The following is a 17,790-nucleotide window of genomic DNA, read 5'->3' as shown; positions in this document are numbered from 1 at the left end:
TTCTTATATTTTGGAAAACAATCCAGCAGCTGGACCTTGAGTTCAATGGACAGCTACAAATCTGGAGACACAAGAAACAGCCACCAGAAAACTCCATGTTCCAGTATTGGCCATGTCCCAGTATTGGCCTCTTCTGGTCAATTACCACTTTGGGGCAGCTGAAAACATGTAACCACCTGTTAGAACAAATCTTATGCTTTCACCTGAGTGGGGTGCTAAGAGAGGGCAATATCTTTACTCCAGATTTTATTGTTTGCAGATAAAGGTATACCAAGCAGCTGCTTAATTCAAATACTGCAAACTAAGAAAATGAGAAGTGTTTAATTTTTGTACTTTACTTTTTTTTTTCTTTTAGAAAACACACCTTTTGTGGTCTAGATAAATTTGTTTAAGGAATATCTGTTTATGCATTGCTTTACTTCCTGGTAGTATTTCTTTTTCTGTCTGCATAGAAACATTGTAGATTCTTATATATGCCTTGTTTATGCTTGCTGAATGAATGAATGAAGGAAGAACAGAAATATGCCATGTAGATATGGAATATTTCTGAGAAATAAATCATCTAGTCCCATCCCCTAGTACTGTGAGTGAGAATATGGAAGTCCGGAAAGGCTGCACAACTTTTAATTAGCTGAAGGAGTGGTTAGTGTCCCATTTCCTTTGATTCGCACTACATTATGTTTTCCATTGCAAAAATACAACAGCTGCTAAGTTGCTAGACTTTTTATAACTCTTGACTTCAGGATTGAGGAGGTTCTTACTTTAATGCCTGAGCCTTTAAGATCCTAATACAACTTCCTACCACAGCCATATTCTTAGGGTAATATGTGGTCAGAAATTCCATTTCTCAGTATCTACCCTAGAATGATAAATGTATGTAAGGATTCATAAAAATGAATGCTTAATCCAGCAATGTTTATAACAATAAAATCCTGGAAAGAACTTAAATGTTTCTGTAGGAGGAGTGGTTAAATGAATCTTAATATTATTCTATGAAACAAAATTGTTACTTTGCAAACAGTTAAAAAGAATGAGTCATATTCATGTTTGGTAATAGCAATAGAATTCAAAGACATTGTACAATAAAAAAAGTTGCAAAATATCTACAGTATGTAAAACAAACAAACATGTAAAAAATATGTAAAGTAGTTCTAGATCTACATGACATGTATACAGAAATATTAAGAAAGGATGGGAAATAAATATATTAAATTTGTGGTAGAGATAGTTGCCTGCGAGGAATTTAGGACTAAAAGTTGAAGGTGGCTTTCAAAGGTGGCTTGATATCATCTCCGTGTTTAATTTGTAAAGAAAAAACAGAATATGTTCATGAACTATTTATGTAACATAAGAAAATTTTTTAAAAGCACAGGACCCAATTAAAAACTCAATATGCCTCTGTTTTGACCTCACCTTACACCAGGGACTGGAAGAGAATATGCAGATGTGCAGGAGAAGGCTGTCCTAGGCCAGCTAGTGTTCTATAAAAGAGATAAATGAGTTATTGATATCTAATTATTACAGAAAATGAAGAAAATCATAAAGAACAGAGAGCAGTAGTGAAAAAAAGATAATGAAACAGATCATGTTTTTGCAAACAGAATTTATTTCATTAATAATAAGAAACCAATTCTTTTAATTCCAGATACTCAAGTATTCACTTATGTCATAGTTTCTGGAAAAGATCAGAATTTTCAGGGTTTAGCTATTCTGAAATATTTTATCTTTTGTTGCTTCTGCACTTAATTATTACATGTGTCTTGACATCAATGGAAATCAGAAGAAATGAGTAAAAATCAGAATCAGGAGGGAAAAAAGGAGGGATATTTAAACATATGTAGAGAAGAAACAGTGAAATATACAAAAATGCTAAATTCTTGGTAAGGAAGAATGGTTCTGATTAAAATATTTATCTTTTTGAGATCTGAGCGGGCTGTTAGGAAATATGATATCATCTTAAAGTGTAGTTTAGGTAGAAAAAATGTCATGAATAGCTATTTTATATCAAAGATGATTCAAAAGAAAACTTTGTAAGGTTTGTTTATGGGAAATTATATAATAAGGAGGTGAAGATCGTGGGCCTAATGTTTAGACATACCTAAATTTTGAAACCTGATTCTGCCACTTAAAGGTTGTAAGATCTTGTGTAAATTTCTTAATCTATCTGTGCTTCAGTTTACTCTTATGTTAAAGGCAATGATACTGCATACCTTGCATGTTGTATGGATTATGTAAGGAAGGAAAAGCACTTAGCTTAGGAGTACTCAGTAAGCTGGAAAGGAATTACTTTTTTCTCCCTCCAGTAGAAGTTTATAAATGTAGGCAGACAGTAAAATGATAGGTTTTTTATCAGTGTCCTACAAAAAAAAGTGTAGATTATTTAGCTTTTTAGTTAATTTGATCAATATAGACATATATCTTACAGAGATGATAGTTTAAACCTTGGGGCAAGCTTTTCAGGGTTTTCGAAAGGACAGAACAATCAGCCGTTTTTCTTGGTTTAGTGTGGCCAAAGGGGAAAAGACAGTCACACAGAACATGGCTAGGGAGAGACTGGAGATAAAAGTGATAGAGGGAAGATGAAGCTGCTCAGTGTTCTGCCCACAGGGCTGTCCTCTGCACACAGAGGACAGATAACTGACTTTAGTTGACAAGGATTGGGGGAGTAGATTGAAGTAGATAAAAGCATGGAGAGAGTCTGCCAATGCTAAACTACTCCCCAGCTGCATGGTTCCTTTAGAATCGACCCTTCCTTTCATGGGCATATCAGTCACAACATTTACTTTAAGGAAAAAAAATGTAAAAACCAAAAACCGAAACAAAACATGTACATCTCAGCCATTTGAGGTTATGGTTTATCTAAGTTATCCCTAACTTTAGAGATAACTAAAGTGGTGGGGGGGGATTCTACATGATCCACTTTTTCCTTGTTAAATATTCTATAGTTAGGAAGGTCTTTCATGTAATTTCTATTTCTCAACACACACACACACACACACACCCCAGCCTCTACCCCTGCCACATACACACACATACCACCACCCTCCACCCTGCCACGTATACACGTTACCAGGTTAGACAAACTTTTAATGACTGTATGCTTTTCCTCTGAATAACTGAACGACTACTGGAAATTACTATTTGGCTCTTTTTCTTCTTCAATAGACTGATTTCTACTACTTCCTTTATTAGAAGTGAAAAACATCCATTTACTATCCCTTGTAAAATAACTTCTCATAGATCTGAACTTATTCAAATTCAATTTTCAAGACAGTATTTGAAACCCAAGTCAAGAATGCAGTATTCTGTTTCTGGTCTGAATACCAACATTGTCAGAGAATAAGCCAATATCAAATGTATGTGAAAACTATTAGTACTCAAAGTATCTTCATATAAGGAAGGATTGACTATTTGTATTGAGTAAAAAACAATTTATTTACATAATACAGGTTGTTTCATGGATACCTAACTAGAGGGTTTTGACCAGGTAAATATGACTTTATTAAACATTAGGAAGTCAAAATTTTTCATTTTTAAAAAATTAAACCAGATCTTTATTCTTAACAGTTTCCTTTACTCAGGATTTAGCCAATAGGATTTAGATTTTTTCTTTTCCCCCATATATTAGGCTTTTTCAACAGTTAGAATGACATGGAACCAAATACAGCCATCTTTCATTTGCTGTAGGAATATACCTCTTCAGATAAAAGTCTGGTTCAAAAAATTGATCATCTGTATAGAAGGTTTTAAAAAGCAAAATGAACTATGTGGTTATTAATATCCTCAACTGAGATTCTATACATGGGATTGCAAATGCTAACTGGTTATATATTCTGTTTTGCTTCCCTTTTTTTGACTTAATTTCCAGGAAGTGAAGAGCTAAATTTAACGTTTAATCTCAGTAAACAAAGGTCAGGTGGCTGATAAATTTATTTCATTCCCTTTATACATTAAAAAAAAATAAATCTAGTTTAACAGTTTTATGTTATACGGTGGTATTTTCCTTTATTTATTATTATTATTTTTAAAGATTTTATTTATTTATTTGACAGACAAAGATCACAAGGAAGCAGAGAGGCAGGCAGAGAGAGAGGGAAGCAGGCTCCCCACTGAGCAGAGAGCCTGCTGCGGGGCTTGATCCCAGGACCCTGGGATCATGACCCGAGCCAAAGGCAGAGGCTTTAACCCACTGAGCCACCCAGGCACCCCTTTCCTTTATTTTTTAAAACATTTATTTATTGGAAAGAGAGAGTGAGTGCACACCGGGGTGAGGAGGAGGGGGGAGAATCTTCAAGAGACTCCCTCCTGAGCACAGGCCTTGATAGGAGGACCCCGAGATCACTACCTGAGTGGATACCCAGAATGGGAGCCTTAACCGACTGAGCCATCCAGGCGCCCCATAGTGGTATTTTATAATCAGTTATTTCTGGAAGTTGGCAGTGACAGTTATACAGAAGATAATGAGTTCTGCATTTTTTTTTATTGGAAATTACTTCCCTTTAAATAACAGGAGGTCGTCTGAAATAGGAGAACTAAATAACTTCTAGTATCCCTTCTTGATCTAACTTTCTGTTATTATGATTGGGTTTTTGAACAATTATATCCAGCCTTTCTATCAGAACAAGAAAATTGGTTTTATTTTAAATTAGGAGCTTGTATAAATTCTGGAAAATTCTAGTCATTGAAAGAATCGTGAAGGAGTTGCCTTTTTAATATTGTATAGTCATATGCATTGCCTTACAGGTCAGAATCAAGAGATCTGGGACATATTTTCAGGAAAGAAAGATCCTTGCTTTCTTGAATGATTTTCTACAACACCTCACTCTTGCACATGAAACTTTGCCTATAAGTTGCATTTGTCATTACAGAATTTAGATTCAATGCCAGGATTACTGTACAACGGTGAGATGTCTGACTTTTCTTAGAGTAAGAAAAATATAGTTTATATAGAGTAAAACCCTGAGTTTAGCCACTGAGTTAGGGATGCGAGGTGATGTACACGAGTGCTTCTCAAACTTTAATGTGTGTACAAATCAGTTGGGGGTCTCATTAAATGCATACTGTGACTCATTAGGTCTGGGGTAATGTCTGAGATCCTACATTTCTAACAAGCTCCTTGCCTGTTGAATGGATATGAATATGAATGAATATGAATTCTACTGGTCTGGGGATCTTGCATAGCGACAATGTACATAACTCTGATATTTAGGGCCAGGTAATGTTAGTATTTTTGGTTTGAAATTTAAGAATGTTTGGAGGTCACTTTCTGTCATGAACTTTCACAGATTAAAAGAATCATTGATGGTAAAGGTGTGTGGTGCCAAACTAACATATTCAGCCATAAATTGTCCCTTTATTGAGGGACTTTGTTTACTGGAATGAAACTAAATCTCTTAACACATTAGGTCAAATGTGTCTACAGATCTGCACACATGGGTTTTAGGGTAAATACAGAATATTTTCATGTATTTGTGCTATTTAATCTTCTTTATTTTGAATGCCTGATAGGGCTTGATATGAACCAAGAGGAATGATAGGAAAGGAGTTGGATGCTGCAAGGTTATATGCTTTTACTTTTGAAATACAGAAGAAATTTGCATAAGCTGCTTATATATAACTATCATAGAGATATTTTGTAGAAAAATAGGGACACTTATTAATAAGACTCATTAAGTCATTCAGTTAATGTGAAAGTTGAGATTATTATTATTGAACTAAGAAATAATTTTTATTTTTCCCCCTCCTTGAGATATATTGGTGACTATTGAGATATATATGGTGACTATTAGTGGTGACTTTATCAGATGATTTCCAGAGCATGACTTGGAATCAGCTTCCTTATTGATAATGGCGAACTTATAAACAGATAACATTCACAATTGTTAAACTCCTTCAGAAGCAATATAGATAGAATTCCAAAATTATCCTAGTTAAGACTGTCTTTATTTCAATATAATGTAGAAAAACCTTTCTTAATTTTAGAGAGAACTGTCAATATCCATTACCATTTTATATGAAAATGTAGGCATAAAAAGTTAAGGCCAGAGAAGTTGTTACAAATAGAACTGAGAATAGAACTGTTATCTTAGAATCGTGTCCTTCACTAAATTCTGCAGAAGAATTTTTCTCTGAGCAACATGTAAGTGAATAGAATTTCTCCTTTCTCTTTAATATTTATTTCATTCAATCTAAAACATTTATAAAAAAGTCCATTTTGTGTGGTGAACTATTACTAAGTGTTTTATGGAAAAGATTTATATGAAAAAAGCAAAAACTAAAACTAAAAATAAAAAACAAATTACTAAATGGACTTCTGCTTCTAGCAAAGGTGGGGTAATAGGGGCCAGATTTACTCTCCTGTCTGACACAATTTAAAAGCAGATTAAAATATATGGGGCAATGTTTTTAGATATTGAACATCAGACAGCACCAAGGTAGTGATCCCTGAGAAAGAGTAAACAAACAAGTTAAGCACTATGATTGCCTCAGCTCAGTGTCTGAAGAGGACTTCCTGGTCATAGTTCAGGGAGGGAGAGCCCAGGCTGAGTCTGGTCTTATCTCAGAGTTGAGGAGATGAAACTGGTCATGTGAGGGGACAGCATTGTTACAAGTTGCAGGGCAGGGTCTCTGCACAGAGAGAACTTCACAGACCAAGAACTCTGAAATCTCCACAAGATACCCTCAAGTCTTCAGTTGGGTACAAACCAATTTATGCATGTAAGGAAACAAAAACCACACAAAGGAACATAAGGATCAATCACTAAAGCTCAAACAGAGCTGAGATTAGTTCATGTTCTTATACATATAACTTTAGTCATGATTCAAACACATTAGATAGAGTACTCAAAAACTTATTACCTCAGTAGTGGAGCAAAATAAGCCTTAGATTAATGAAATCTCTGTAATCCTACCTCATTAAACCTAATGGACAGCCTCAAAAGGATAAACTCTTTCCAAGTAACTTAACTATGGCCAAGAACAAAAATTAAAGAGTTCTAACAGGAATGCAAAACTATCCATCCCCCACTTGACAAGGCAAAATCACAATGTCTGGCATCTAATACGAAATTACCACACATGTAAACAAACAGGGAAATATGACCTAAAGTGAAGAGAAAAAGCCATCAATTGAAACAATCCAAAATTGACATAGACTATGGAATTAATAGGTGATAAAATCATACAAGTTATTGTAGCTATATCCCATGTAGAGGAAAGATGGACCACAATAAAGAGAGACAGGAAGATATGTAAAAGACCCAGATCAAACTGCAAGAGATGTAAAATATAGTATCTGGGATGAAATGGACACTTGTATAGAATTCACAGGAGATTAAACCTACAGAGTAAAACAAATCAGTGAGCTTGAAGACAGCAAAAGGACTATTCAAAATAAAACAGAGAGAAGAAAAAGACCAAAACCAAATGAATAGAGAGACCGTGATCTGTGGCAAAATGTTAACTAGCTTAAGCATATATGTTAATTGACATCCTCAAGGGGTGGGGGTGCGGGAGTAAGAGTGTGGTGGGGTGTAGAAGGAAGAAAGATTATTTGAAGAAATTACTGAAATGTTTCCAACCCAAATCATGCAACAGACCTCAAGTGCATGAAACATGGAGAAGCCTACACCAAAGACTTGATAAAATTACTTAAAATCACTGGCAAAGAGAAAATCTTAAAAACAGAATAAAAAACATATTTTGTACTTAGGACAAAGTATAACAACTTTTAAAAAGTATTGGGAAAAAGAACTTGTCAACCAATATAGAATTCTATATCAAAATTTCCTTATTACTTAAGAAAAGGAATCTTCATTAAATAGCTTGGAATAAGTTAGGAAAGTATGGGCCTTGTCTGGTAAGTCCTCAAGGTCTGCAAAGATTGCAGTCACTCTTTGTTCCTTCCAAACCTCTCCCCTCTTTTATTTTAATCAATACAAGGTTGGGGAAAAGATTTATCATATGCATTTCTATTAACTGGTAATGCTATAGCTCATTTGTAAAGGAAGATGTCCCCTCATAGGTATCAGAGTGGTGCTTAAACTCTAACCTTTGATAATCAATTATTCATTCTCAGATATTTTTCTATTTCTCTTAAGTTCTCTTAGTTCTCTTTCCCTAAATTTCTCTATTTCTATTTCTCTACTATTTCTCTAAAGTTTTCTTCAGCAATGTCAATTACTCCGCTTTTCTCCTTTACTGCTGACCTCAAAGAATGTTGCACACAATGGTCCTGAGGGGGTCAGTGTGTTTATAAACCTACTCACAGCTCACAGGAGAACTTAAATAGTTGGGAAGAGAAGATGAAAAAGATGCAGAAAGGAGACAGGCTTTACTTACATTAAATTTTTGTCTAGGGCTACAACTAATAAGAAGAGTCATGGATAAAATAGATCTCATCCAAGAAACCCAGACAACTGTTACTGCTAAAGATTATATTTCAATTGTTAAGATATTTTAAATTAAAGCATACGATTTTCTGTTGTTATTTGCTCTACTGACATTAACTCTTTTGGGTTCCTGGACCCAATTCCAATGTGGTGAGGGAGTCTCTCACCACAACACCAGCCAATTCTCAGACACTAGCAGGGTGTCCAAGAATTCAACACAATTCTGACACTGTCTACCTGAAGATAGCATCAGATTCCATGGGTTAAGGGCTCAGTCCTACAAAGTTATTCTCCACACGCCCCCCCCCCCGCCCTTTGTTATAAGATTTCCCTCTCCTTGTGAGCTTGCTGTTCTTGGTCATGCCACTTTGAAGAATGAAGAGTTAGACCAGACAGAGTGGTGGACAGCAAAGCAAGGTTTTACTGAGTGATAGTATATTGAATGATAGAGTACAAAGCTCCCAAAAAGGGAGGGGACCCAAGAGGGTTGTCACTGTAGTTTCTAAGTCTAGGGGTTTTTATGAGCTTGTTGGTAGGTTGTTTTAATCTGATTAATCCTCCCTGTGCCTGTCATCCAATAAGGTTTTTGTCATCTATCACATGCGAAGCAGTGGAGGGCTCCTTTCAGGGTGATGTAATATCCTTTTAAGGCGGTTTCCTCTTAGGGTGGGGGCCCTCCTTGTCCCCGCCTGCCTTTCTTCCAAGTATCCTTCAACTTTAGACCCTGGTCGGAAACCCCAGGCTGTTCCCTATACTTCTGACCTATTTGTGGACTGGAGGTTCCAGTGACCTCCTCCTTAGGTTCTTTTAATTTGCCAGAGTGACACAGAGAACTCAGGGAAACACATCTACCAGTTTGATAAGGATATGAAAAAGGATGTGAGTCAACAGCCAGATGGAGAGATACATAGGATGAAGTATGGGGTAAGAGAGAGGAGTATCTATGACCTCTCCAGGTGCCTCCATGTGTTCACCCACCTGGAAGTTCTCCCAACCCTTTTTGGGGTTTTGGGGTTTTATGGAAGCTTCATTGCACAGTCATGATTGACTAAGTCCCTGGCAGTAGCTGATTCAACCTCCAGCTTTTCTCCCTTCCCTGGATGTCTAGGGCTGGGACTAAAAGTTTCAAACCTCTAATCACATGGCTGGTTCTCCTAGAAATCAGCTCCCTGTGCTTAAGTTACTTAAGAATGGTCCAAAAGTGATTAACATAACAAAAGGTACCTTTATCACCCTTATCACAGGAAGTTCCAAAGGTTTTAGGAACAATGAGCCAGAAACCATGGAAGAAAACCAAATACAGATGAGAAATACATTTTTGTCACCATTCATCTGAATGACCAAAATATATTATTTCTTACAAATCACAATATTGCATTTGCCTTAGATTTATATATACATGTTAATTTTTACAGCTTTTCTAACTCCTGTATTGTATAAGGAAAATTAAAAAAAAATAATTATAGAGGACTACAATTGAGTTGTTTAAATTCACAGTTTCCAAGGAAATTTTTAAGAGGGTAGCATTCAAGTCCAATGCCCCAGGAACAGCTCAGAAGTCTCCCTTTTTGGGAAGTTCCACCCTAACTTCCATCATTGAAACTTAAATTATGTTAAATTAGAGTTTGCCCCAAATAAAAAAAGACTCTACTCATTCTATAAGACAACTTAGATTTAATATAGTTATCTACAGGGCCATAATAAATAATATTTACTATGAATAATACAATAGGTATTGTGCAAATGCTATCAGATTTCTGATAAAATGTATAAGAGAAAATTCTAGCGGACCTGGCTGCTTAGTTGGTAGAACATGTGACTCTCAATCTCAGGGTCATGAGTTCAAGTCTCACATTGGGCATAGAGCTTACTTAAAAAAAAAAAGAGAGAGAGAGACAGAGACAATTCTAGAGATGCTGAGATCCCCTCTGTTAGTTATTAATTGATTTTTAAAATTATAATGATGATCTAATCTTAAAGCTCTTATCTCTGATTTTATGAATGTATACAGAAGCAATTCAAATAAAAGTATTAAAATATTTTAGCTCTTTCTAAAATATGTTGTAAAAATAAAGCTAATTTGGCCAAATAAACTACCACATACTGGGGAAATGTCATAATATTGAAAAGACGAAGAATGGTTGGTGTTTTTAAGTGTGTGTTTGTGTGTGTGTGTATAAAATCATGGTTGAGTAGAAAGGTATTGATTGATTTACTTATATATTTTAAAAAAAAATTTATGGAATTCTTACTCTGGGCCAAGAACTTTGCTGATGTTGTACCAGTGGATGACTCCATGGTTAGCAATTTTATTTTTATTGGTTCTAAAACATTGTTTCGTTTACTGGATGAAGTTGGAAATTACTATTACAGAATATAAGAACTTCCTGCTAAGAAGCTTGCAATATAATTAGAAGACTTAATATACATGAAAGTGTTTTAAGGACATGCCAAAAACTTGAGAAAAATACCATTTTTCTTTTAATTTAAAATGCTGTACTCCTCAAACTCATGGCATATGTTTGAACAAATGATCAGAGATGGAAAAAAATCAAGAGGTCTCTGTAAGTAGGTTATTTGTAAACAGAAGTTTGAAGAAATTAAATGACATTGCCTAAGCATAAAAGGTGATGAAAATAAGCATGTTTCCTACACCAATTATGAATACTGGAACACAAAAGTCAGTCACAGGGACTGGTAAATTGACTAGCTTGTCTGGAAAAAGGATTTGTGTTGGGAAATTATAAGAATTGAAGTGAGATTGAGATGGGTCTGTACGGTGTTCTAGATTTTGAGCTGAGGAGTTTGGAATGATTAAGAAAGTCAATTCAGACTTTTATAGAATTTTAGATCAGGACCATTTTTTGATCATAAAACTTCTGTTTCCCTTCAGAGAAAATTGACTTCAGTGAGAATACACACTATTAATGGCATTGCCATTTGGGATCAGAATCCAAGATTCCTGGTTCTCAATATTTGTTAGTTTTTGTATACACTGTTACTATGTGAAAGGATGATCCATTGACTAGGAGCAAGAGAAACTGTAATGATCATGGGAATACTTTGCTATGAAATTTCTACTCTAAATACTAAGATGAAAGCGCTCTCTTCTTCTTCCCTCTGCCTCACTGTATAGTCTCAGATGGCTGGATTACCAGCCCTTGATGTATGTGGGTCTGTGATATCATTTCTTCCACACAATAGGAGCAGAGTCACCACTGGGCAATTCAGGCTCCACTCCCTTCTGCCAATGCCACTATGTCATCCAAGCTCTGTCTCAGGGCAACTTCCTTCAAGGTCACCCAAAGATGGATGCCTCTCTAACCTGCTGGGAATCTCAGCTTAGTTATGTTGATGCTCCGTTGCTAGAACTTGGGATCTTCTCACTATTATCACCCAGAAAATAATCGATGGAACCTTAGATGGAATTTATGGCTCCTGTTCTATTTTAAGCAGAAAAGTGTGACTCCTTTTAAGGGGAATCCATTTGACTTTGGTAGCTACTCAACCATTTCTCTGAGTGCCTGTCAGCTGGAGGAGGAGGATGGGGTAGTACAGTTATAAGCAGTTTCAACATTTCTTTCTTCCTTCTCTAAGAATTTTTAAGACTTTTTTTTAAGTTATGGTTTGGGAAGCTAGCTCAGCCTCTGCTACAGATTCACAAGTTCACTCTTCCAGTCCTGAATCTTATATTTTCAGGGAGTGATGAAATGCAATCATCCTGTAGACTCTCCATAGTATCTGGCAAGGGACCACATATGTCCTCCAGAAAGGAAGATGGCTGAAGAGGAGGAGTGGAAGGTACCATTTGGTCAATTCTCTATAACCAAGTGGGACACTGTCCCAAGTACACAACTTCTCAGTGTATCTTGTTTCCAAAGGCAGATAGCCACTTCTAGGGATGTCAAGTCTCTCTAGGCAGTTTCATATGTATTAAATTTCATGGTTGGAAAACTTTAGAACATTGATAAGCTTCACATTATTATATATCTTGGTTTTCCAAATAGACTTGAAAAACTATCAGCCCCCAGTGTCATTCAGAATGGCTATTTCTATTTCTGGTTGACTCAGCCAACCTTCCTGTGTGGACTGAAGGCCAGTCTCCGAAAAGATATGTTTGAATACTACTCAGTCCTTGTGAATGTAACCTTATTTGGAAGAAGGGTCTTTGAAGATGTAATTAAGATCAGGAGCTCCAGATTCGATCACCCAGGTTTAACCAGGTAGATCCTAAATCAGATGACTATCTTATAAGAGGAAAATACAGACCGCAGAGAAGAAACAGAGAATATGTGAAGGTGCAGGCAGAGATTGGAGTTAGGCAGCTATATTCCAAGGAGCACCAATGATGACCTATAGCCAAAAGCTATGGAGGCAAAAAAGGATTCTCCTTAGAGCATTCAGAAGGAGCACTGTCTTGCCAACACCTTGATTTTGAACTTTGGCTTCCAGACTGTGAGAAAATAAAATTCTGCTGGTTCAAGTCACTAAGTTGGTGGAGGTATGTTATAGCAGCCCTAGGAAATGAGCACACTAGCCAATGGCAATGTAAAGCAGGCTGGTAGGGACTGCTGTATGCCTCTCTGGCCCAGGTCTCAGCTAGCCTGGCCCTGAAGACAGCAAAACCGGAGGTTGTTTGAAACCTTGCAGCCACACCCCTTCCTGCACCATTCTTGGTTTCTCCTCAAAATGCAATTTCCTTAGTCTCTTCCACGTTAATCCTTGATGGGATTGCACGGCTTCTTGCTTCACCATGCTTCCATTTCTCCGCCTCCTCCAGACAGGACTGGCTACATAATTTGAGTGAACCATTGAAAATGGAAATGTGGGGTCATTTTAAAATGAAGAATTTCAAGACAAGAACCGAAGAGTCAAGCACAGGGCCTTCTTAAAAGTAGAACCCTGTGCTACTACACAGGTTGCAAGCTCACGAGGCCAGCTCTGCCTCCTAAATTTATCCACTCTGACTTGGCAGAGTCTTTGTTCAATGCTGATAAATCCCACTACCTTCATAACTTATTCACACTATGCTTTATCCATTTTCTTGCTTCATATGAAAAATCAGCTTTCTTCTGAGAATAGTTTCCCATAGGTCTTCCCTCAGTATAAAATACTTATAATTTTAACTCTCCTGGACATGGGAGGCAGCATTGGCGTCCTTCTAGCTCCCTAGTATTGCTTTTGAACAGTGCACCACCTCTTATACCAGCCCTCGATCTGTTTAGCGTCTTGCTCCCTGTATGTGTACCTTCTGCCCCAATTCTGCACTGTCATTCATTCAGTTCCAGATCATTCCATCACATTTATGAGAATCATTGGTATCTGCCTCACTCTTTCTCTGTCATGGCTTCTGATATCATCACTGTGGGTGGCTGCAGTGTCCATGTGGATGGCCTTTTCAGCATCTTAGTCTCCAATTTCTTGATTTTCACTCTATGTCAGCTAGCCTCACCCACTTTTCTTCCATAAACCATGTCATCACTTTCAAGAAAACTATCCCACCTTGGCCACAATTTATTTTTCTCTCTCCTTCATTTTACTCACCTGTAGTTCCTTGACATCTTTTTCTCTCCTTATTTATGTCTTCACCTATTCTCCTATGTCATACTGCATGAATCTCATAGCTCTATCCTTCAACTACTTCTTAGTAAAGGCAGCCAAGTTTTCTCCTTGTTTTTTCATCAGATCACTTGGTAAGACCCCAAAGTTGATTAAGCTTCCTGTATTTAGAGTCATATATTTTATACAATTACACAAATTCACACAATGGTATGTTACTACTACTTTCAATTCTTTGACTCAGAAGTATTTCTTTGGGCTTATGGTCATCTCTCCACCATTCCTAGCAACGGTTGCTACAAATCTTTAGGCTTTCTACCTGATTGCATCATCTCCCTTACTTGCCTAATAGAAATGAGATACTACCAAAAACCTTCAATCCACTATAAGTAGACAATAGCATTCTATAAATAGCATTTTCTTAAGTCATTATTTTGTCTTAATTGAAGGAAATGAGATTACATTTTTTCATTTAAAAACTGCTTTTAAGCACTTGTTTTGTACAGGTACTATTCTAGCTACTAAAGCTACAGTGTTCATGGAACATACATTCAAGTGTTTCTGATTATTTCAAATACATAATTTAAAAGTATAATGAAGACTAATGATCATATCAAATTTAACCAAAAATACAGGTCTTAAAAGACAAATTTTGTGAGTATAAGGAATACAGTTGCAGAATCATAAAAATCCAATCGTGGTAGTATAACTCACATATCTAAACATTTTAGTATCATTCTCTATTAAAATAATTAAGACTCAGAATAATTTCCTTTAGTAACAATATTTAGAATATCTTTGTTATATAAATGTATTTGATAATGTCAAATGGTAAATTTTTAAGTTACACTAAAAATATAAATAACTCGATCTCTCTAATTAATATTTGTATGAACACACAAATAACTATGTTTTTAGAAAATAAAACATACAGGTCGGCTTTTAGAAAAATCACAAGCTTTATTAACAGAGTGTAGGTTTAAAAAAAGTCAATGAACCTTCTTCTTCTTCTTCTTCTTTTTTTTTTTTAAGGGGAGAAAAGGAGGGGGTAGGGAGAGCAAGAGAATCTTAAGCAGGCTCCATGCCCAGTGCAGAGCCTAAAGTGGGGGCTTCACCTCGGTCTCAGTCTCTTAATCCTGAGATTGTGGCTGGAGCCAAAATCAAGAGTTGGACACTTAACTGACTAAGCAGCCCAGGTGCCCCAAAAGTTAAACAACCTTAAAGGCAGAAACATTTGCAGTCTTGTTAGCTATTTCAATTCATTCAAACCTTATCTTACTAGGCTTCAGTTTATTAGGTGAAAATGGCAAGCAATGATTATTACTACATTGTGGAGGTAGAAATATTAAATAATTTAAAGGATCTGATTGTATCACCATTAGTAGGTATCTTAAATGAATTACTTCCCTGATTATATTTTCATATCTCACATAGTCTTTGCCTAAAAAGGGAATTTAGAAGTAGTCAGTAGTGAAGTGGCAAGTATCATGGGCCTTGGGTAGGAAGCCAGAGCACAGTAACAACGAGCACCACGGTATTAAGATTTTGAGCACTAAAAATGACTTTCAGGAAAGCAGATGTGATCTCAGGACTTCAGTGAAGATAAACCACCTTCTCAGGAAGCAGAGAATTGTACCTTAATTTTAATTTTTCAGCAGTATTGTCATCCATTTAATATGGATTTTAAAAGACACAATGAAACCCTAATAATAAGGTCCTCATTTTCCTGGGTGAGAATCTTTGGATGAAACTGGATATGCATTGTTATCTGTTTTACTTTGTCCAAAAGTGGTCCGCATTGTATATTGCTTCCCAGTCTGTTAAAATAATCTAATAAACACGAAGACCCAAATTCCTGGTGCAGATAAGAAAACTATGCACATTCCTACCTTCTCCAAACAGCCAGGATTAGATCAAAAGGCAACCTTATGACACTTGGAGCACAAACCCTCTGGGCGCGCACAGATGGGTCAACCGACAAGTCACAACGTCTGGGAAGCGAGAGAGAAGCGAAATTCCCGCACTTACATCAAGCGAATTCTTAGCAGAACCTTAAACAGTCACCCAGGGGAACTGAGAGTGGCGGGCGGGGAGGACATCGGTCCTGTGACGATCCCCGACGATCAGTCGTCTGTTACGTGCGCTCAGAACAGCCAACAAAGAGCCTCCGTTGCGCTTGTCCTCCAGTCCCACGTCGCCCGGGACTGTACGCCAAATGGACACCGCGGAGGGTATGGGGGGCGGGGGCTCGCTCCGCGCTGGGGGCGGGTCCGGGCGGCCGCTCCCTCCGCCCTTGGAGTAGCTGCCACCTCCTGGCAGCGCCCCAGCTCAGCAGCTCAGACGCGGCCGCATCCCCTGGACTGTAGAGGCGGCAGCGAGCCCGAGCCAGCATCGCTGCTCTCGGCCACAGCGAGGCTGGGCGAGCCCGAGCGCGAAGACACTTGGCCCAGGCGCGGCGGGAAGCTCTGCGCGCCGCTGGTACGTACCAGGTGGAGGGGTAGCGGGAGTGAGTGTGGCTGGTGCGTGGGAGGAGGGAGAGGACTTGGGGAGTCCGGGGCGACTGAGTGAGAAAAGATGTGGTTAAGTGCAACTTTTCCATTTGCCGCTCAGTCTGCGTTAGCACCGGGGGATTCCAAGCAGGTGCCCCGTATGCTAGAGCGACCGCATCACTATGCAAACTAAGGCACTTTTAGAGTGGAAGGGGGCGCTTAGGTCAACAGGGGTAACCAGGGAGGGCTGGTCACCTGCTTTTTGCTGGCTCTGCTCTGAAGGTGGACATTAGTGACCTCCTGTCATAAGTTGTCGAGTCCTTAGTCTCTCTCGCCCCCAAAGCCACGTCGTTTTCCTTGGGCTGCTTGTTCCAAGCTCGCGGCCACCGGCAGGGACTCGAGCCCTAACCGGCTCTGTGGCTTTAGCCAACTTGCCTCACTCCCTTAGTCTCCGTCCATTCTTTGACAAAATGTGGTCCTGGTTAGACCAGATGATCCTGAGAGTCCCCTACGGCTACTGGGATTTCCCCGAGCCTAGGACCCCTGCCCAGGAGGAACACGAGTGAAAAGTCGTCTCGGGGGTTTAGGAGATGGAGGGCGTGGGTCCTGGTTGCTGCTGCTGCAACCCCTTTGGGGGAGCACCCAGATGTATCTTCTGGGAAAGAGGGCCCAGCTGCCGCTGCCGGTACCCTCCTGAGTGAGGCTGAGACCGAGAAGCCAGTACCGTCGGCTTAGAACTCATCCCAGGAAGCTCAACGGAACTCGGTTCCTTTGGGAAGCGCTTGGCATGAGCCGGACAAACGGGAAACACACTAAAAAACCCCCAAAGCCAAAAAGACCCCCCCCCCCACCGCCCCAAACCAAGCAGGTATTATTTTAGAGTCGGTAGCCTTGGAAAGTGGAGTTTTCAAGGCAGAAGACCACTTAAACATACACTTAGAAAATAAAGACTAAAAACAATTAACGGTCTGGATACCGAAAAAGTAGTGGATATAAATTACTATGAGCACTGCATGTCTCTTCGTGTACATGTAGATTCAAAATCCATCCCTCCACTCCTCTCCAAGATGCCTTTCTTCATATTGACATTGCTACACATTAAAAAAAAAAAAAAAAAAAAAAAAAGCCTTCTGGGATTTAGTATTTAGAAAGCTCAGAATTTGGATTATTAAAATGAGATGTGATGGTCACATAGCTCACAGAAAGTAGTGTAATGGAGTAGATAGATTCCGGATCAGGGTTGGTTAGACCAGCATTTTGAAAACCTTTTTTGTTTCCTGCTAGTACGATCCACACTGGTCAATGCCTCTCTGTTGAAACTATCTCAAAAGGGTTTATTTACTAAAAAGATG

At 38.2% G+C, this 17,790-nt stretch overlaps 1 protein-coding gene and 1 long non-coding RNA gene across 11 annotated transcripts in view; both read left to right on the top strand.

Moving 5' to 3' along the window:
* LOC309864468 overlaps window positions 1-17,790 on the top strand; it is a 664,253-nt gene that overhangs the window by 77,459 nt on the left and 569,004 nt on the right. The gene's annotated exons all lie outside the window — the stretch shown is intronic.
* The window catches only part of PKIB (cAMP-dependent protein kinase inhibitor beta), a 108,988-nt gene continuing 106,093 nt past the window's right edge, over window positions 14,896-17,790 (top strand). For 4 of the 6 annotated variants that reach the window (XM_082730003.1, XM_082730002.1, XM_082729999.1 and 1 more), the window contains exon 1: window positions 14,896-16,427. Coding sequence is in view for 2 of the 6 variants with exons in the window: in XM_082729999.1 (XP_082586125.1) it covers window positions 15,915-16,427 (513 nt within the window). In the remaining 4 variants the exon portion in view is untranslated. The remainder of the gene's footprint in view (window positions 16,428-17,790) is intronic. The other 2 variants (XM_082730007.1, XM_082730008.1) reach the window with 2 other exon arrangements.

Source organism: Mustela nivalis (assembly GCF_964662115.1).
Source record: "Mustela nivalis genome assembly, chromosome: 5".
Lineage (NCBI taxonomy): Eukaryota > Metazoa > Chordata > Mammalia > Carnivora > Mustelidae > Mustela > Mustela nivalis.
This window is presented reverse-complemented; position numbering and strand designations above follow the sequence as displayed.